The 22,920-nt window shown below is 33.1% G+C and overlaps 1 protein-coding gene and 1 long non-coding RNA gene across 2 annotated transcripts; one reads left to right on the top strand and one right to left on the bottom strand.

Annotated features, from left to right (window-relative positions):
- Positions 1 to 8,746: 8,746 nt before the first annotated feature.
- LOC121206572 (uncharacterized) lies at positions 8,747 to 11,620 on the bottom strand. Its single transcript, XR_005901635.1, has 3 exons — positions 11,422 to 11,620; positions 9,090 to 9,296; positions 8,747 to 8,982 (listed from the first exon to the last, which is right to left on the bottom strand). It is a non-coding gene; the product is annotated as an uncharacterized lncRNA (long non-coding RNA).
- A 3,765-nt stretch (positions 11,621 to 15,385) lies between these two features.
- Positions 15,386 to 17,698, top strand: LOC107888437 (uncharacterized). The gene is made up of 6 exons (XM_016812545.2): positions 15,386 to 15,738; positions 16,518 to 16,616; positions 16,700 to 16,808; positions 16,908 to 16,979; positions 17,122 to 17,127; positions 17,310 to 17,698. Exons 1-6 carry the CDS (start codon positions 15,467 to 15,469, stop codon positions 17,412 to 17,414), a joined length of 663 nt encoding a protein of 220 aa, XP_016668034.1. The 5' UTR covers positions 15,386 to 15,466; the 3' UTR covers positions 17,415 to 17,698.
- The last annotated feature ends 5,222 nt before the right edge of the window (positions 17,699 to 22,920 follow it).

Below are 22,920 nucleotides of genomic sequence, written 5' to 3'. Positions count from 1 at the left end.
GCAAAGACTGTTGCAAATAGATTACAAAATACTCTTGAAACATGCATAGATGAGGCTCAAAGTGTTTTTATGCCTGCCAAATTTATTAAAGACAATGTGCTCTAATAAACCATAAAAGTAACACATTTTAATCCCATGTTTAGCATGTTTTTGGATGATTTATTATATAATTTAATGAATTTGATGCTTCTAATCCTTTAATTTCATGTTTCCATACTTAGGTGAGTATAGGGAAACAAAATGAGTGAAAACGGGCCAAAAACGGACAAAACGGGCTGATTTAAGGATCCACACAGCCAAGACCATTCCCACACGGGCTGAGCACACGCCCTGTGAGCCACACGGGTTGGCCACACGCCCATGTGGCAGCCCGTGCCGATATCGCTCCTTATTTCCCAAGCACAGGAAAAAAAGAATTTTTAGGGTTTCTAAGCATTCTAAAGTCTATAAAAACACACTAGAAGAGGACCTAAGGGGACACGCAAAGATGAATAGAGAAAATACTCGAAGAACGACAACGGATTCAACTCAGAAGCAAGATCTCCTTCAAGACTGAATATCTCCATTCAATTTCTCTCGAAGTTTTTGGGTTTCTTTTTGTTTTGTTTTTTTTTCCTAATTTTGAGATGTTTTCCCCCCAAAAGTATGAACTAAATTCCCTAGATACCTAGGGAGGATGAAACCTAATGCGGATCTTATTATTTGATTTTTTCTAAATTACATGATAAATATTTGTTCCTGAGCTCAATTATGTGTTCTTATTTTATGTTTTAATGTTTTCAGGATATTAACTTATGATTGATGTGCTTATTCAGTAGAGCAAAAGTCCCTGTTTAAGAGTAGATCTGGCACAATTGAGTGAGTTGCATGCAATCCTAGAAATAGGACAACATAAATCTACCGGATTAGAGTCAAATCTAATAGGGGAATCTATAGATCAAGTTAATGCGACAATAGGGGTTTTAATTAGAAATAGATTTCAATTAATCAACCTAGAGTCAGTAGTTTTTATTCTCAAAAGAGATATTAACATAAGTTAGGGATTTCTACGGATCAAGACAAGTGAATAAATCTTTTAATTCAGATTTGGAATAATAAGTGAAGTCTAGGTGGATTCTTTCCTGGGTATTGTCATCTCTCATCAATTTTCTTCAATATTTTCCTAATTTATTCTCTGTTTCTCCTTAGTAATTAGATTAGTTTAAATTAGATTAAAATAAATCCTATCAATTTATTCGGCTAGATAATAAAAAGATAGTAATTACTAGTACTTTTAGTCCTCGTGGATACAATATTCCCGACTCACCGTAGCTATACTACCATTCGATAGGTGCACTTACATTTGTCGTATTTTAGTTAGTTCGTGACGTCATCATACTCCTAGACTATGAAGTTATACATGCTTTTAGAAAAAAGAGAATAGGGAGGAAAGGATCCTTAGCTCTAAAATTGGATATAAGCAAGGCTTATAATTGTTTGAGTAGCATTTTATTGAAAAAATTATACCGAAAATGGGCTTTGCAAGTTCTTGGGTACGATTTATAATACATTGTATTACCTCTGTTTCATATTCTATCATTATTAACGGAGAATCAAGTGATACTTTTAGGCTAAATAGAGGGTTGAGACAGGGTGACCCTTCAGGCCCTTACTTATTCTCTTTTGTAGCGAAGGCCTTTTAACCTTGATCAGAAGGGCTTTAAGTATGGGTCAAATTAATTGAGCAAAGGTGTGCAGGAAAGGTCCATAAATAACTCATTAAATGATTGCAAATGATTGTATATTGTTTGGAAAGGAAACTTCTAGAGGTGTGATGGTCATAAAAATATTTTTGCAGGAATATGATGAGAATTTTGGGCAATGCATAAACTTTGACAAGTCTACTGCATTTTTCAGTTCTAACGTTTCTACTAGGGATAAATGAGAGATTTCACAAGACCTAAAAGTGAAGATTTTTGAAGATCCAGAAAAGTACTTGGGCCCTTTAAACATGGTGGGGAGAAGGAAAAAATAGGCTTTCCAATCTTTGAAGGATAGGATGCGCAAGAAACTAAGTGGTTGGAGTAGCAGGTATTTATCACAAGGGGAAAAAGAGGTATTCATCAAATCTTTTTTACAAGCAACCCCAACATACTATATGTTATGTTTTTATTCCTAAGTTCTTTATGTGTTGAATTGGAGAGTATCATTGTGCATTTCTAGTGGAAAATGAGCAGTACTAAGAAGGGGATTCACTGGTGTGCATGGAAATCTATGTGTGATTTAAAATACCAGGAGGGAATGGGTTTTCGCAAGTTAGCACAGTTCAATTTATCATTGTTAGCGAAACAATGGTGGAGATTACTTAATTATCTAAATTCCCTACTTGTTAGATCGTTGAAGGCAAAATACTTTCATAATACGAATTTTCTGAACTCAAGTTTAGGAAGTTGATAAACCTCAAAAGTAACATATTTTAATCCCATGTTTGGCATATTTTTGGATGATTTATCATAAGATTTAGTGAAGTTGATGCTCCTAATCCTTTAATTTCATGTTTCATATCCAGATGAGCATAGGAAAGTGAAAAGTGCAAGAAAAAAGCCAAAAAGGGACAAAATAGGTTTATTTCAATGTTGCACAAGGCCCAGACACTTCCACACACCCGTGTGAAACACATGGACAGACCACATGCCCGTGTGTCATGGCCGTGTCGACTTAATACCATATCAGAATTACACACGGGCGTGCCACACGGCCGTGTCCCTATCGAGACCTATTTTAATTCTACTCGAAAAAGGCTAATTTTTGGCTATTTTGGGCATTCCAAAGTCTATTTAAACACACTAGGAGAGGATCTAAAGGGACACGAAGAGAAGAACATAGGAATTACTCGAAGAATGCCAACGGATTCAGCTCAGAAGCAGGATCTCCTTCAAGACTGAAGATCTCCCTTCAATTTCTCTCGAATTTTTTTGGGTTTCTTTATGTTTTGTTATTTTCCTATTTTTGAGATGTTTTCCTACTACATTATGAACTAAACTCCCTAAATACCTAGGGAGGATGAAACCTAAGACGAATCTTGTGATTTAAAGTTTTGAATTTAATGGTAAATATTTGTTCTTGTTCTTAATTATGAGTTATTAATTCTTGCCTTAATATTTTCAGGATATTATTCCAAGTTTGATGTGTTTATTCAGTGGAGAAAAAATATTTGTTTAAGAGTAGATCTTGCATAATTAAGCAGAGTTGCATGTAACCCTAGAAATAGGGCGACATATATATGTCGGATTAGAGTCAAATCTAATAAGGGAATCCATAGATCGAGTTAATGCAACAATAGGGGTTTTAATTAGAAAGAAATTTCAATTAATCAACCTAAAGTTAGTTGTTTTTAGTCTCGAAAGATATATTAGCATAATTTAGGGATTTCTACAGATCAAGACAAGTGAATAAATTATTTGGTTCAGAATCGGAATAATAAGTGAAGTCTAAGTGGATTCTTCCTTTGGTATTGTCTTTATTATTGGTTTATTCGATTATTTTCTTCAATCTTTGTCGTGTTTAGTAGTTAATTAGTTAGTTAAATTTAGATTAAAATGAATCCATTATATTTTAGGTTAAATAATAGAAAAAAGTTAATACTAGTACTTTTAGTCCTTGTGGATACGATATTCTGGCTTACCATAACTATACTACCATTTGATAGGTGCGATTGCCTTAGCCGTGATCGTAGTCTAGTTTAGTGTTTCATAAAACAATCATCAAAAGTATACCTTTGTATACTTGGCAAAGTATATGGGTTACAAGGGATCTGTTGGCATCGGGGCTAGGATGGCAGATAGGAAAGGGAACAAATCTTTCAATTTAGAATAACGATTGGATACTTGGGAGAGGTAGAATTGGATATCAATATTTGGTGGACATTCAAACGTTACATAATGTAACTGATTTGATTAATCAAGACGCTAAAAACTGGAATGTAAATCTAGTGTAAAGTACCTTTATGATAAATGATACAAACAGAATTTTGGGAATTCTTTTAGCGAAGACTGTAAAAGATGACTTTCTTGTCTGGAAAAGGGAAGCCTCTGGCGAGTATTCAGTGAGAAGTGCTTGTAGATTTCTTTTACAAGAAGAACAGGAGGAATCTCCTAATAACCCCTCACTTTACAAGAAAATTTGGCTACTGGATTTGCCCAACAAATTTAAAATTACTATTTGGCGAATAACAAAAAAAGATTCAGCCTACTTTGGCTAATTTATATTACAAAAGATTAACTGGAAATCCTAGATGTCCTTGATGTGCAGGTGGTGCTGAGATGGTAGAGCATGTTTTCAGATACTATTAAAAATCAATTGAGATTTCGCAGTTAATGAATTTTAAAGGGCTAACGACGTCACCTAATTCAAACATTAAGGATTGGATGAGCCAATTCTTTGACAACTATTCCAGCTAGATGGGTAGAGTTCTTAGATGTACGCTTTGGGTAATTTGGACTGATAAGATCCAATTTCTACATGAAGGAAAACAAATCCTAGCATTAGAAACAATCAATTTCATTAGTTCTTACATTCAAAAACTTGATGGAATACATATGAGGAAAAGCAATACCATTGTTGAGGAAACATGGTGGAAGGTTTCACAAGCACATACTGTAAAAATTAATTTTGATGCAACTTATAATTAAAAAGAGAGCAGATCAAGTTCAGGCATTATCATTAGAAATGGCAACATTAAAGTCCTACATTCAAAAGTTTCTTTACATGCAAACATACCGACTTCCTTTGCGGTAGAAATTATTGTATGTTTGCAGGATGTGGAACTAGGTTTGTTTGTGACTCTTCCTATGGTGGAGATTGAATGTGATTCTTTGACAATAATCAGGAAGATGAAAGGAGATAGAGAAGACAAATCAGAAATCGGGCCTTGCATATCTGACATAAGATCTTGTTAGAATTTTAAATAATATCTAATATAAAATTAGAACTGTAAACCAGGATCTATCATGTCAAATCATCAAGAATAAATAAATAATAGAACTATATGTGGAAGCGTACTTGAATCCATGAATTTCTTGAAGTTTTACCGGATCTTGGGGATTTGATCTTCCAAATTAGCACACAAGAAATTCAGAAAATATCTGTTCTCTTTTTCCTAATGATGGGATATTAGAAAAGATATCTTGTGTATAATTTGGGGACCATAACCCTAATATTTATAACCTTAGCATATTAGTTCTAATCAAATTCTAATTAGCCCATCATTAATTAGAATTTGATTAGAAGAGTATCTACACATATTTGACCCATATTTTATTTAATAATTAAAAGCCAAATTCTAACCAAATTAGATCACTTTTAATTTGGGCTAACCTATCAGGATAGTAAATAATAACATGTAATTATCCTTATTATATATGTGATATCCAAATTTTCCAACAATCTCCCACTTGGACCACATATATATACTAATTACTTTATAATTACATGTCATTATATAACCTTATGAGCTCAAAATTTTACTATCATATCCAAAAGGCATTCCAAACAATCTCGTCCATTAATTATGTTAACATAGAACCAATGCGACTTTCATTACACATATCATAACTAAATCCATCCATGATCACGTATATTAACACAACCAAATGACATAGATCAAGTATGGATGTGTAGCATAGAAATTACATGCAATATGATCTAAACATGTCTATTTCTAGCTAGTCCTCTTTAAACTTAAGTGAGGTCAATTTCAAAATAATAAACTGAATGAGTAAACTGAATACTTCAATTTCTGATAAAAAAATAACCAAATTCATAAATGTCTGAAATACAAACTCTTACTAAATCATGATATCCTCAAACAATGTAACACCCATGTGAGCAGTGTGCTCATGAAAGACCGTGGGTGGTAAACCTTTTGTGAGCAGATCCGCTATCATGGAGTTTGTCCCAATGTGCTCTATGGATATTTGACCATTTTGCACTCTTTCTTTTACAACTAGGAACTTTATGTCAATATGCTTTGACTTAGATGAACTCCTGTTGTTATTAGAATACAGCACTGTTGACTTATTGTCACAAAATAATTTGAGTGGTCTTTCTACATTCTCCAAAATGATCAGCCCTGTGAAAAAGTTCTGCAACCATATTCCATGGTTGGATGCCTCATAACATGCTACAAACTCTGTTGCCATAGTGGACGAAGCTACAAGTGTCTGTTTGACACTTTTCCAAGATATAGCTCCTCTGGCTAACAGATAAATATAGCCTGATGTAGATTTCCTACTATCTTGGCATCTAGCGAAATCAGAATTAGAATACCCTACGACCTCCAAAAGATCTGATCTCTTATAAGTAAGCATGTAATCTTTTTTTTTCTGAAGATATCTCATAACCCTTTTGGCTGCTATCCAATGGTCTATACCATGGTTGCTTAAATATCTGCCTAACATCCCAATAATGTATGCAATGTCCGGACGTGTACATACTTGAACATACATTAAACTCCCAGCAGCTGATGCATAGGGAATCTTTTGAATTTCCTGAATTTCAAGGTTACTTTTAGTGCATTGAGTAAGACTAAATTTGTCTCCTTTAACGATAGGGGTGTCACTTGGTCTACAACTCTGCATCCCAAACCTTTTGAATACTTTATCGATATAGTTGTTTTGTGATAATCCAAGAATACCTCGAGATCGATCTCGATGTATCTGAATTCCTAAAACAAAAAGAGGCATCCCTAAGATATTTCATCTCAAAATGCTTGGATAAAAACCTCTTGGTTTCGTGTAATAAGCCTATATCATTAGTGGCTAGCAAAATGTCATCAACATATAGAACGAGAAATATGTACTTACTCCCATTGAATTTGTGATACACACAATCATCAAGAATATACATCTCAAAACCAAACGAAACAATTATTTGATGAAACTTGTGGTACCATTGACGGGAAGCTTGTTTGAGTCCATAGATGGATTTTGTCAATTTGCAGATGATATTATTTGAGTCTTTCGACTCAAAATTTTCTGGTTGCACCATATAAATTATTTTTTCAATGTCGCCATTAAGAAACGCAGTCTTAACATCCATCTGATGTAACTCAAAATCAAAATGAGCAATAAATGCCATGATTATCCTGAAGGAGTCTTTCGATGAAACTGGAGAGAAAGTCTCTATAAAATCAATGCCTTCTTTTTGAGTATATCCTTTAACAACAAGACGCGCCTTATACCTCTCCACATTACCATTTGCATCCATCTTAGTTTTAAATATTCATTTACAACCAATTGGTTTTGCACCTTCAGGTAATGGGACAAGTTTCGAAACTTTATTGTCTTGCATAGATTTATACTCATCTTTCATGGCATCAATCCATTTTTTAGAATTAGAACTTTTCATAGCTTGATGAAACTTGATTGGATCATCTTCCATCATTCTATTATCCTCATGTTCTTGGAGAAATACAATATAATCACCTGGAATAGCATTTCTCCTTTCTCTTGTGGACATCCTTAATGGCACTTGTTCTTGAGGTTGTTGAGTTTGTTATTCTGAAACGATTACCTCATTTTGAATGAAGAGTTGTTCAACATTGTGTTGTAGAGGTTCTGGATTCACTTCTTGATCAATAATAGGTATAAGAACTTGAACATCGTCAAAAGTGATAGTAAGAATTGAGTTAGAATCCAATTCCTTCTCAAAAGCAATGTCTCTAACCTTATTTCTCCCACAAACTCAACATCCTCAGAAAATGTTGCAGTTCCCGTCTCAAAAATATTCGTTATTATAGGATCATAAAATTTATAGTCCCTAAATCGCTCAGAATAACCAATAAAGTAGTTGCTTACTATTTTGGAGTCTAATTTCTTTTCATGTAGCCTATAAGGCCTTGCCTCAGCTGGACATCCCCAAATGTGAAAGTGCTTTAAACTAGACTCTTAACCTGTCCAAAGCTCATAAGGTGTTTTTGCAACTGCTTTATTGGGTACTCTGTTCAGAATGTAAGCTGCTGTTTTTAATGCTTCTCCCCAGAGGGACTCAAGTAAGGTAGAATGAGTAATCATGCTCCTTACCATATCTTTAAGAGTTTTATGTTGTCTTTCAACTACACCATTCATACTAGATGATCCTGGCATGGTGTACTATGGGAAAATACTGCATTCCTCTAAGAATTTCGCAAATGGTCTTGGACATTGTTCACCTGAGCCATCATATCTACCATAGTACTCACCACCACAATCAAATCTGACATTTTTAATCCTTTTGTTGAGTTGATTCTCAACTTCAGCTTTATAATTTTTGAACACTTCCAAAAACTGAAATTTCTCATGAATGAGATATAGATACACATAACGTGAGTAATCGTCTATGAATGTTATGAAATATTGTTGACAATTCCAAGATGCCGTAAGGAATGGCCCACAGATATTTGTATGAATTAATTCTAAGACGTCTAAAGATCTGTTTGCACCCAATCTCTTGGTTTTGGTCTATTTTCCCTTAATGCAATCGACACAGACATCAAAGTTTGTGAAGTCAAGGGACTCTAAAATACCATCAGACACAAGACGTTCAACTCTAACTTTTGAGATATGACCCAAGCGCCTATGCCAGAATGATACTGAATTTTCCTTATTTAATTTGCATTTAATACCATGTGATTCCACATACAAGGTTTCATTATAAGATATAACTGTTTCTAGCAAATAAAGGTTGTCATAGGTATTTAAATAAGAGTTCCAATAACATTTGAATTTAAAGACAAATTAAATTGATTGTTTCCGAATGAACAATAATATCCAAATTTGTCCAACGAAGAAACAGAAACTAAATTCCATCTAAATGACGGTACAACAAAAGTGTCTTTTAAATCCAAATAAAAACCAACTCCTAATAACAACCTAAAATGCACAATTGCTTCCACTTCTACCGATTTTCCATCGCCCACAAAGATGTGTCTTTCACCATTACTTGGTTTCGGTAACTTAGGCAACCCTGCATAGAGACACTTATGTGAGTAGTAGCACCAGAATTTATCCACCAAGTGTTTCTAGGTATTGAAGCTAAATTAATCTCAGAACAGACCAAGTTAAGAATTATACCTTTCTTTACACATCAAGCATCATATTTGGTACAATCTTTCTTTACATGTCTAGACTTATTACAAAAGAAACAACTCTCTGTAGCTTATTGTTGTTTCTTTTGAGCTGGACTTCTAGCAGCTTCGTTCTGATATTTTCTTTTCTTGCCCTTCTCCTTAGAGGCATTAGCCAAATGAACACTTTCAGACTTATCGCGCTTCAACCTTTCTTCCTCTTGCACAAAATGAAAAATGAGCTCATTTAGGGTTCATTTCTCCTTTTGACAGTTATAACTAATTTTAAATTGGTTAAACTGTGCAGTAAGTAATACCAAAACCATAAGAACAAGCAATTCCTCAGAAAGCTCAATCTTAAGTGCCTTAAGTCTTGAAACAATATGGAACATCTCCATAATGTACTCTATTACGTTTCCTTGACCGTTATACTTCATAGACACCAAAGAAGTCAGAAGTAATGTCATCTCAACCTTATCGTTTTTAGCAAAACATTTCTCAATTTCATCAAGGAAACCTTTGGCCTGAGTAATCTCTTCAGATTCTGTGCCCCTAAAGGCTTCTGGAATACTATGTTTCATGATCATTAGACTCATGCGATTTGAACGATCTCACCTCTCAAAGTCCCTCTTAACAGTAGGGGTGCTTTTTGCAGTGAGAGGTGCAGGTTGTTCTTCCCTTAGTGCAAGATCTATGTCCATACTAGCCAAGCACATAAGTAAGTGCCTTTTCCATTCCTTAAAATTAGTCTCATTAAGCATGGGTATAGAATTTATATTAGCAGATATTGTGGCAGCAGAAAATGAATTAGCTGAATAGAGAACAAAAATAAGCTTAAATCAATATTCATAAGTAAACAATAAATTCAAGATAATGGCTAATCACATCTCAAGATACCAAACACTACATTAATATCAAGTCTTTCGACATTAATATTAACAGTAAGCAGTACTCTTGTTGTAGTAATCAAACATTGACAATAAACTATGTCAAACAATGAATTAATCTTTGGACTAACTTATTGCTCACATAAAATACCTTATAATTGTCACATATTTATCACCACAGATGTCGTTATAATTCTGCCAAATATTAACTTACATTTGGGTTATTTAATAAACGCATAAATCACAAAAACATATAATCATCTTAATATTTCAAATAAACTAATCTACGCAAAAGAGGTCACTTTGGCAGCATTTTGTTTCAACTAATTTATTTAAAATATTAGACATCCTTAATTAAAAGCCAAAATCTGAATTTATTTGTTCCAAAATATTTACCTTAATTTCATCTTTCAATCAAATTAAAAGATAATAATATAATTTTCCAAAACTATAATGCATTAAACCAATCAAAACATGTATATATTATATATTATATATTTATACATACGAAACTACAACATGCATTAAACCAATCAAAACATATGAATATTATATATGTGTATATAATCGAAACAATCAAAACGCAATTCATACTTTGAATTAAGATTTTATTTAAACGAGGCAAGAATGCTTTTGTCTTTCCTTGGCAAGATTTTACATGTCATACGTTGAATTAAGAAGTTGGTAATAAGAAAAATAAAGATTAAAACATGTGTTACACCATTATTAAAAGAACTCGTATGCAAAAAATAGACCAAATAATCGATCGAACAGAAACATGAACATGATTGAATTTAGCAGAACATGACAAATAAAAGCATCTTCAGTCCAATCATACAACAATGAAAGAATTTTAATCATCTTTAATTTTTCAAGATAACACAAAAATTCCAAACCCTAAAAAAATAATATAAATCCAAAATAATAAAGAATCAATTTATTCTCAACGATTCAACATGACGAGGCTCGGATGACACTTGTTAGAATTTTAAATAATATCTAATATAAAATTAGAACTGTAAATCAGGATCTATCATGTCAAATCATCAAGAATAAATAAATAATAAAACTATATGCGGAAGCGTAGCTGAATTCATGAATTTCTTGAAATTTTACCGGATATTGGAAATTTGATCTTCCAAATTAGCACACAAAAAATTTAGAAAATATCTGCTCTCTCTTTCCTAATGATGAGATATTAGAAAAGATATATTGTGTACAATTTGAGGACCTAACCCTAATATTTGGGCTAACTTATCATGATAGTAAATAATAACATGTAATTATCCTTATTATATATGTGATGTTCAAATTTTCCAAACAGATCTATAAGCAAAAGATTTGAAAAATGTGTCTTTAAACATGCATTGAGACAGGAAAACAAATCGACCCGTATTTTGGCTACAAACGGTCTCAAAAGACAGGAAGAATTTTATCTAAGAAACACAGTACCTGGTTATGCTGAACAATCGGTGGAGATCAACGAACGAACGCTAGGGTTCCCAGTGACTGGCTAATCGTTAGCTTGATTGGACGAAGTTTCTGGTAAGATACTCAAAGCTACCCAAATGGGAAAAGGGATTTCTAAGAAATCGTTATTTCAAATCACTGGAAATGATTTCCATTTATGATTATGACTTCTTTTGTTGTGTTTTTACTTCATTTAATTGTTTCTGTTTGAATTTATGTTTTCGTCTTTTTTTTTCTTTTTTTTTGTTTGGCGGACTTTTATGTGTTAGCTGTTTGCTCTTGTTTTTGGGCTATTGGCCTATTTTCTAGTATTTCTTCAATAAAAATCCAACATTCCAACTATTATTCAAACAAATATATAAAACTCTTTTAAAATTTTGGAAAATTCTCTTTAAACCCTTCAAAAATTTTAAAAATCTCAATAAACCCTCCAAAATTAAACATAGATAAATCTTTTTTTTTTCAATTCCTAGCTTCTCTCTCTCTCTTTTTATTGATTTGAGTAATTTTTGAAAAGTTCATTTAAATAAGTTAAAATATGTATAAATTTAATACTCACTTGATAAACATGTAATAGTATAATAAACCTAAATTTAACAAAAGAATTTAATTACGTTAATCATTTAGATTTATATTTTTAAATCAAAAAATAAAAAAATAAATTCTTTAAAACAAAAAATAAAAAATATAAATTCCAAATACAGGAAAATTAAAAATAGTAAGAGACAGTCAAACCATCTAGTTTTCAATTGAAACAGGTTATATTAATTTGATTTAGCTAAACTGTATATTCATCAAAACACATAAACAGAAGCGTAGCCACGGGGTGGTAGAGGTCCCATGTAACACCCCTAACCTGTATTTATCGTCAAAATATGATTACGGAGCATTACAGGAAACTTTTAACTTAAAACATTTGATTACAATCATTTATAAAACACATCATATTCCATTCAAACACATGCATAACGTCCCTTTTTCAAGCCCTTGAGGCCTTAGAAACACTTTAGAAACGGTTCGGGACTAAATCGAAAATAATTAGAACTTCATGGAAAAAGATAGAAAAATTCATACTATAGGGTCAAACGGCCACGTGGCCAGGCTGTGTGGGCATTCGAAGTAGGGACACATGGTCGTGTCCAAGCCCGTGTCTATGCCCGTGTAACTCTTTGAGTTGGTTCACACTACCAAGCCAGACGCCCGTGTAACTCTCGAAATGCAGCCTATAAAAACTTACAGGTGACACACGACTGTGTCACGTAACCGTGTGTCACACACGACTGAGACACACGCCTGTGTATTAGGCCGTATGGATGAGCAATAGGTCATTTTCAAGCCATTTACTTCACCCTAAATATGCATACACATACAAACCATTTGTACCAATTCTATACCAATATTTACCACAATGTTCACATACCAATCATACTCAAATACACCAATTTGACCATTAAACAACTATCATCACTAAACCTTAACAAACTGGGCCACATGCCAACCACATCCAAATATACCAAATTAGCCATTGATCTACTCAATACTCACTATCTATTTCCACATCAAACCATACCTCAATGACAACATTCAAGCATATCATAATGACATTTCATAGCATGCACATTTATTCATCATTCTAACTACCATCACTTAAGCACCAAAATGCCAAAATAGCTACCATTAAAAGACCATCCATACATGTTAACATAACCACCTAAATGACATAAACAAACCATTTCCAAATAGTACTAATCAGCCGACATTTAAATACCATATTTACATTATGCACATATTGTTCAAAACCTTTCCAAAATAAACTATATTTTGACCATGTTGAGATCAATTTATCACATACCATTTTGGCCATTTAAAGATACATTAACATATACCAAATTTGGTCATTTCAAAACATGCATAAATTTGATCATATTAACCACAATCAACAAGACATCAATAGTACTTTAAGTACCTCAAATCCAAGGCAACATTTCATGCCATAATCATAAACCAAAATGACATATACATGCCAAACTCATCAATTAAACATTAAACATAGTCCACCTATTCATGTCATTATAACCACGGCCAAAGCATCAAAATCTACTGATATAGTCGATGGATAGTATGATGGATCTCCAACTAGCTTCCAACCTGATCGAGCTTTCGATAATTTGAAAAGTAAAGGAAAGACAACTACGTAAGCAATGAATGCTTAGTAAGCTCATATAAACTTTAGTCATATCAATCCATTTCAAACATGAAATTTATACATATCAAGAATAATCCTATACTGATATCGCAAGATTCATGAAATCATATTCAATAACTCACAAAGTGACTAAATCCACAACATCACATATACATATCATCCCTAGCAAAGTAAGATTTTAAATAACTTTAAACTCTTTCAAATTTTCTTATTTTCATTTGCATTTCATTACTTTCCATTGCATTTACTTTCTTTAACTTAAATAACAACATCAATTCAAGTCATCATTCCCTTTTTCATCATTTTACACTTCAAGTATGAACTTACTATTTCATTACCTTTCCACACTCGTTTCAAATGCATAGCACACAAGGCATAAACACAAGCTAGTGCATTTAAACATAGCTCTTTTTGGAATTAACCACATGATAAATCATTTCATAAGAAATTTCATAATTAAAACTTTACCACTCTTTCATGAACACATGCACATTTCCATTTGGGCTCTTACCATTTCAATGCAATTTATAAGTAAACATAATACCATTCAACCAATAGCTTGGCACATGCCTAAGCATCAAACAACAACACATATTAGCTTACTTGAACATATTTCATATAAATTCAACATGGATACCCATTTATTCTCAACATGTAACACTTGAGTTTATTACTCATCTCAACTTACGTAATTTCCATGTATCATCATATCAAGGATGTTCATATATGTACATGTCATAATACACATCATTCTCTTACCGTTTCTTATCTGGATAATGCCCGTTGAACCATTTAGAATATTGTTGGATACCCGAGATTACTCACACGTAGTATGCTAACTTATATAACTGTAATCCGTCAATTTCTGTACATTTATGCTTACATGAGCTGTAAATCAAAATGCTCACACGACCTGTAAATCAGAATGCTCACACGAGTTGTGGGTCGGAACGTAGCTACACGATGCTGCTCACACGAGCTGTGGAGTATCCGCAACACATGCCAGACCTCAGCCACCGGTAGGACGTTCAGGACCAGCACTTGAATCATGTAAATTCTAATGACATGTCATTTGTATCCTACGAATTCCTAAGGTTCAAACTGGCCTCGGTAATCGTCGTACGTCATTGGATTTATGTCGTTTTATAACACAGTAAATAGCATACTAACATATTTATATTGATTTAATGACAATATAATCACATATTGAAATTCAATTTAATCAAAATTATACAGAATACAGTTCATACGAACTTACATGGCTAAATTGTAGAAATACCAAAGTTCAAGGGTATTTTGGTAATTTTCTATTTTCCTCGATTTTTCACCCGATCTTGATCTAAATTAATAATTTCATTCAAGCTATTAATTTAGACAAAAAACAATTCATTTTATGCAATTTAGTTATTTTTAACATTTTTATAAAATTACTCCTAAAATTTTACTTTTATTCAATTTAGTCACTGAGCCCAAAACATGTAAATTAACTATTTTTACCCAAAATTGAGTCTAGCCGAATAATCAAGGTATCTAAAACAGCCCATTCATGCAACAATTTCACATTAAATCCTTACATTTTTATATTTTTAATAATTTAATCTCTAATCAAAAAATTCATTAAAAATATATTTTTAAATAACAACTAATATCTCAAATTCATCATTTAACCTCTAAAATCACAATATGAAACAAAAGATTAAAATTATTTAACATATACAATTTAATTTCCGCAACTAAAATAATTTTTCACTTCGCCCCTGCAAATAAAAGGACGCCGGCCCACAGACATTTTGATTCTCATGCTCTGGGCAGCTCAATGTTATGACCGAACCCTGGTGTCGCCTGTTTAAATTCATTTTTCCATTTCTTATTAAAGAGAAAAACATAAAAGTAACCAGTTCCGGCAGACTCATGGCGATGCTCATCGGAAATCCACTCATCAAGGCTTTCTTTATTATTTTCCTGGTTTCAGCCGCCACCGCCACCGGCGACGCCCCCTTCATAATCGCTCACAAGAAGGCATCGCTGAACAGACTCAAATCCGGCGCCGAACGCGTCTCCGTTTCCGTCAACATCTACAACCAAGGCTTCACGTGGGTTTTTCTTTCCCTTTCCCTTTTTCTTCTATCTTTTCTTTCTTCCCTAATAGCTTTTATCCAGATCTACCTCTGATTTTTCAACCTAGGAGAAAAATTCTACATTTTGAGTGATCTTTAATTTTGAGTATCATTTCGAGTTATCTCTTTCTCTTCGTAGCTTACAATGTGGTTTTGGACACTGCATGATACTGATAAGTAGCTGATTTACATGAGAGAAGAGATTCTTCTTTTTAGGTGATTCAATTTAAACGTAAATTGACAAGAAGCAAATTTGAAGCGGAATCCATTCATTTTATAGGTATCGTGTTCTGACAGAAAAGGGATCAAATTACCATTATTTTAATAAATAGAAGAAGATTTACGAAAAATTTCATTGTTTTTAACCTTTATGACTAGAGAATTTTGCTACTCTTCTTCAGCGTGCATGGTTAAATTTTCGTTCTCTCTTTGTATAGTTTTCCTGCTCTAGCAGTTTGCCTGTTTCTTGAAATTTCAAATTTTACTGTCAATTCGTTTACTAACCCCGTTGATTATATGATTTTACTTGGAGGTTAATTTACTCTATGAGTATGATCCATATGATGCTTGAATAATATTGATGAAAGTTTTCATGGACTTCTGCTGTGGTAAATATAAAGACCGAGCATTGTATATTGTCCCCTTTTCTGGCTGTGTTCCTTTGAACTCAAATGTGAATTTTTTTTTCTTGTGCATTTTATGTTGTGGGATATTACCTTACTTGAGAAATTATCTGTGGGGGAAAAAAACTTCAGGGCGGCATATGATGTGAGTCTCATTGATAATAGCTGGCCTCAAGATGCTTTTGATATTGTCAGTGGCAACACTTCACATTCATGGCAGAAGCTTGATGCGTTAGTATTTCCCTCCTCTAATTCTATTTGATATGTTGTGTGTTGATTGAATTAATTAAATTGCAAAAAATTTATGAACGCAGCGGTGGTCATCTATCACATTCATTTGAATTAGAGGCCAAAAGGAAGGGAATGTTTCATGGTGCTCCAGCAGTCATATATTTCCGAATTCCCACCAAGGCTGTTCAACAGGTTTGAGATTCATAAGAGAGTTCTATTTCCCTCCCTCAAGATATAAGGGATAAGAGGGTGAAAAGAGTTTGATGATCTAACTCGTTATTTTGTTTTTAGGAGGCGTATTCAACTCCAATCTTGCCCTTAGATATCCTTGAGGAAAGACCGCCTGAGAAGAAGTTTGAGTGGGTAAGTTTTGTTTGGACTAACGGTAACCAACAATCAAGCTATTCAGTATTCGGTGTCTTTTCCCTGTTTCTCACGTCACTAAAGCCTTTCTGCTTTTTTTTTGTTTTTTGGGAACTCCCTCTGTTCATGATGGAACGTGAAGGCTAAGGTATGAAATGTTGCTACGTATGCTAAGCTAATCATGCATGTGCCTATTTGTTGGAATTATTTGCAATTTGGATAAATTCATAGTATTGGCCATTCTTAACTTTTGTCTCTCATAGTTTGATTTACTGATCCCATAAACTACTTACTGACTGTCAAATAAATATGAACCTTCGGTTTATGCAGAGGTTGATGGCTAAGTATGGGTCTCAAATCTCCGTGATATCAATTGTGGTTCTGTTCATCTACCTGATAATAACCCCATCAAAAGCAAGCAAGAAGAAGCGCTAAAATAGAGTGCCTCCATTTAATGCACAACATCCTTTCTTTGCTAGTTTCTGTTTGCAGTTAAAATAGGGTCTTTGGTTGTGTCTGGATTTTCTAATGAGATTAGTGAAAGATGGAGAGATTCCAAGTTCTTAGGCCTCTACACTTGATTTCATGCTACGTACACATCACTTGTATCGTAGGGGATTTAGGACAAAACTCTATCGGCATGCCTGCATGTGACAGCGACATCATATCTCATTTTGCAGTTGTAATCGTTACGAGGGGAATGGCTTGTGGTTTAAACATATGTTCTTGTACAATGCCCTTTTTATCGTCTTAACACTCGTAATCTAGTAATGGCGACCAAGACACCGTCACCCCCCCCCAACAATTTCATCTGATGGGACTAATTTGAAATGGCTGGGGCAAGGGGTATTGGTCTCTGGTTCTACAACTACAAAGCCTACTATATGGATGAGCTAGTAAAGGATCAAAGTGGGTTTGAAATTATATTTGTTTGATTGGGAATTCTAATATTTTTTTCAAGATAAATGAATAATTTTTAAAGATAATATATGAAGAGTGAATGTGGATGTTGAAAATATTAAAAAGAAACCGATTTGTATGAAATGTGAAAAGTAAAATACTTATGATCTTATTAATTCGCTTCTATTCCAAAAATTAGTATTTTTGTTGTCATTTTGACTTGTGATTGAAGAGTTCTATCTATCTATTAGATTTGTAGTACCTGGCAAAAAAATTATATATCCAATATTCTTATTAAAAATACAAAAATAAAATAATACTTTCATAATAGTATAATTTATTTTTTTAAAAGAATTATTTGAAAAATTTTCATTTGAGTTGAGATCAGGTTGGTGGGTGATACTAGATTTATAGGAGATTTTATTATAATTAAATCATGACACATAATAATGATGAAAAAAATTTATGTAACAAATATATATTTTATTAATATTAAGAACAAACGATGTTTTGGTTGAAATGTTGAAGTTTAAGTCCAAAAAGAAATGGAAGAAATGGTAAAGTTAAGGCATTGACAACTATGATGTTTTGGGATTGAATTCCATCAAGCGCACTTCTTAGATTTTATACGACTTAAATTGACAAAAATAATCTCATAATAATGTTTATTTTTTTATATAAATGGAATGATTTTTGGTAATTACTCAATTGACGAATGACACTAACTTAATGAATCCCTTAAATAACTAAATTTTGGCACATCCAAAATATGGATAGAAAATAGAATTATGCAACAAATATACTTACACACAAAAAAATGATATAAATAACAAATGTGTGGGGTGTGTCTTACATTTATCGGATACGTTATGGGCACCTAAGATGAGAAATTGAAGGGGAGCAGAAAGTTGCGTGACGTCGGGACAAGGAAGTCCTGAAGGTCCGGACGACGAGACGCTTTTGGCAACCGAGCAAAGTTGCAATGTCGTGATGAGCAAGTAGGTGACGTCATGACGAGACGATGTTTCCTGCACAAATTCAACAGGGTTTCTTCTCCTAGTCTCTATTTTCTACTGAGTTATTTTAGTCATATTGGACCTACGCCCCAAGCCGATTTAAAGGGCTTTTAGAACCCTGTTTAGAGACATTAGATTCAGAGAATCATATTTGCATTAAATATCTCTTGTGTGAGATTTGTTAAAGAGTTTTTAGGGAGAGTTTTTTAGAGAGCTTTTGTATTTGGGATATTAGGGTTTCTTTTGGATTTGCTCTTTGTATTCAGGTTTTAAATACTCTCCATCGTTGTACTCTTTGTTTGTTGTTTAGTGAAAATTCGAAGCATCATTTGCCTATGGTTTTTTATCCCTCAGTAAGGGTTTTCCACGTAAATAGTTGTGTTCATTCTTCTTTACTTTTACTGTCTCATTGTTCATACAGGTTGATCTGCAACAAACTAGTATCAGAGCTAAGTTTAGCTTCTACAAATTGACTCGTTCAAGATGGCAACAATGAGATTCAATATTGAGAAGTTTGATGGGATTACAAACTTCAGTTTATGGTAGGTTCGGATGATAACACTTCTAGTTTAGAATGACATAAAGAAGGTCGTTACCGGTAAAAATCCCGAAGGTATGGAAAAATCGGAATGGGAAGAGCTTGATGAAAAAGCTTTGTCTACGATATAGTTATGCCTCACGAATAATGTACTACATGAAATGCTTACAAAAAAAATAGTAGTTGCTTTATGGATGAAATTAGAAACCCTTTATGTGACGAAATCGTTGGTCAATCGATTGGTATTGAAGCAATGCTTGTACACATTTCGTAAAAGAACGTCCATTTGGGCTCACATTAGTGAGTTTATTACACTTCTAAATGACCTGAAGACCGTCGAGGTAAACATAGATGACAAAGATCAGGCTATGTTATTGTTGTGCTCTTTGTCCCATTTATATAAAACTTTTAGGAAGACACTGATTTATGGCAGAGATAAACTCTTATTTGAGGATGTAAAGGGAAATTTGTTGAATAAAGAAAAATTCGACAATGAATTAGGCTCAAGCAGCAAATCTAATGAAAGAGCCTCGATTTTGGCTGCCAAAAGTAGGTAACAACCAAGGTCAAGGTCAAAATCGAGGAACCGTGACAAAAGATATAACCACTGTAAAAAGCTGAGTCACATAAAGGCAGAATGTTATAGTTTGAAAATTAAAACCAAGAGGGCTATTGAGAGTGACGAGGATAAATAGCAGAATGCTAAGGTAACCAATGCTACTGTAGTCGAAGAAAATGGTGATGATTTCTTATTGGTGTTAACAAGTGAAAGCTCCAAACTTACGTCTGAGTGGATCCTTAATTCAAGGTGTTCTTCTCACATGTGTCCCAACAGGGACTGGTTCTCTACATACAGTTCAGTTGAATGTGGAGTTGTGCATATGGGGAATGACTCATCCTGTAAGGTAATTTGTGTTGGTATCATTCAGATTAGGATGCACGACAAGACAATCAGGACACAATCAGATGTTAAGAATATGTCTGATTTAAAAAGAAATCTTATCTCTTTGGGAAATTTAGATTCAGAGGGTTGTAGAATCAACATCGAGTCAAACGACATTAAGGTGTCTCATGGTGCTCTATTTGTGATGAGAGGTCGAAAGGCAGGCAATATTTATGTTCTATAAGGATCAACGGTAAAGGATAAACCGCAAGTTCCTCGTTTGTTAAAGTGTAACATCCCATTTTCAGTCAAATCAAAATAGTGGTTTTGGAACCACAAATCTGAAGTTGAAATAATTATTTTATTATTATTTTGAGGTCTACAGCATGATAGTATGATTACATGAAAATTTCATTAAGAAACTTTAACGTTTGTATGCTTAATTCGATAAAAAGGACTAAATCGCGTAAAGTCTAAAAGTTGGGTTCTAATAGCTGAAAGTGTTTAATAACTATAGAAATTTAAAGTAGAGGTCCTTATATGACAATTAGACCATTAATATGTTAATGGATGATAATGGCTTGGCATTTGTGTAAATTCTAATGTTTTTAGAGGTTAAATTAGTAAATAGATATATAATGATAAATTAAGTAAATTAAAATATGGCTATCATCTTTTTCCATCATCCACCACCAAAAATGTAACACCCCTAACCCGTCTCCGTCGCCTAATCAGGGTTACGAGGCATTACGAAACCAAGCTCACATAAACATAACTTTAATATCTAATTCCAAATGCAAGTCCAATTCATGAACATATATAATCAAATTCCAGCATGGAAACTAAACTCTTTTCCCATTGCTATTTACAATATAGGATTCAAAACTAACCAAAACATTATCAAGCCTATACATGCCATAAGATCGAGTTCAAATATTTAACAAAATACCAAAAGAAGTCGATAGTGTGATGGACTGTGCTGATGATCCCCGAGCTCGTAACGCGTCTCCAAATCTATAAAAACGAATGAACGAAAGCAAACGAAGTAAGCTTTTATAGCTTAGTAAGTCTCCAGCATAACTAAATGTATAATTATAAACACATAATTATTATAACCTTTTTAATCTATTCTACTGAAATTTCAACTAACACAACCAACTAACATTCATACATTATTCTACTCAGACCATTTCATTTATAGTCAGATATGTATACCTGTCGGATGAATTCAGTTTAATATATATATTATACAAAACAACATTACAATTGAATGTATACCACCGAGCATATATATACATATTATATACATATCAAACTGATTGTATATGTACACTCATGGTATGTTCTAAATCAATTCAAATCTAACACAAATATATATACATCAATCACATCTTATATTTGTTTATATATAGATATACCCACTATGAATTTATACCTGAATACCTAGGTAACACATACATTCGAAATACACACATATATATATATATATATCTCAAATGCATACATGATTAATTATCAAACACATAGGCTCAATATATATATGTTTAACTACCACATATCACCATATGCATTTATAAATTCAGCAATCACATATATCTAATGTACATATGTATTCATCGATTTCATATAATCACAAATCATAGATATATCCATTGCATATTCTAACACAATTTAAACAGATTCACCGGCATTTTGCCTGCTAGGCTTAAAGCCTGATTCAGTACACCGGCACTTAGCCTGCTAGACATATAGTCTGAAATGTATCACCAGCATTAAGCCTGCTAGACATATAGTCTGAAATGTATCACCGGCATTTAGCCTGCTAGACTTAAAGTCTGAGTTACTTCACCGGCATTAAGCCTGCTAGACGTAACGTCTGTATTATATTCAATCACTTTATATAATTCAAACTAACAATTTCATATCTTCACTACCATTCAAAACTTTTACGTGAATATACATACAAATCGAAACTTTCACATACATATATAATTCCATACCAAATTTCGATTCAAGAATTTATACATGTGCATTTATACATATTCGAATCTACCATATGAATGTATAATTTCATACTCAATTTCAAAACAAAACTTGTACATATATAAATGCACAATCAATCCTCGCATACTTATATAATGACATAACTAAATTCAATACACAACGCATACATGTATATTTGCATGCTTATTCGACTTTATATATATATATACATACTTATATAATCATTCAAACCATATATATATATATACCTATATCTTATACATACCTTTGTTTAATCCAATAATTTATACAAGATCATACTTGTATATTCGAACATGTTATATACAATATCTATAGTCCAAAGTTTATTCAACTATTATACTTTAAATTATAGCTCAATCATAAGATAAAATTAGTATGCATGTATAAATATTAACTTAATAACTTTTAGTTGCTAATAGACTTACCTCGGATATCAGCAAACACGATCGACTATTCGATTACCTTCGACTTCCCCCGATCCAAATTCGTTTTCTTCGTTCCTTGATCTTGAATTGAAATCCCTAAGATGGCCGAATGCTAAAGCTTGAAGAACAAAGTTTCTTTCTTTTTGTTTCGGTA

The sequence above is a fragment of the Gossypium hirsutum genome, chromosome A09 (genome assembly GCF_007990345.1).
Source record: "Gossypium hirsutum isolate 1008001.06 chromosome A09, Gossypium_hirsutum_v2.1, whole genome shotgun sequence".
In the NCBI taxonomy this organism is placed as follows: domain Eukaryota; kingdom Viridiplantae; phylum Streptophyta; class Magnoliopsida; order Malvales; family Malvaceae; genus Gossypium; species Gossypium hirsutum.
This window is presented reverse-complemented; position numbering and strand designations above follow the sequence as displayed.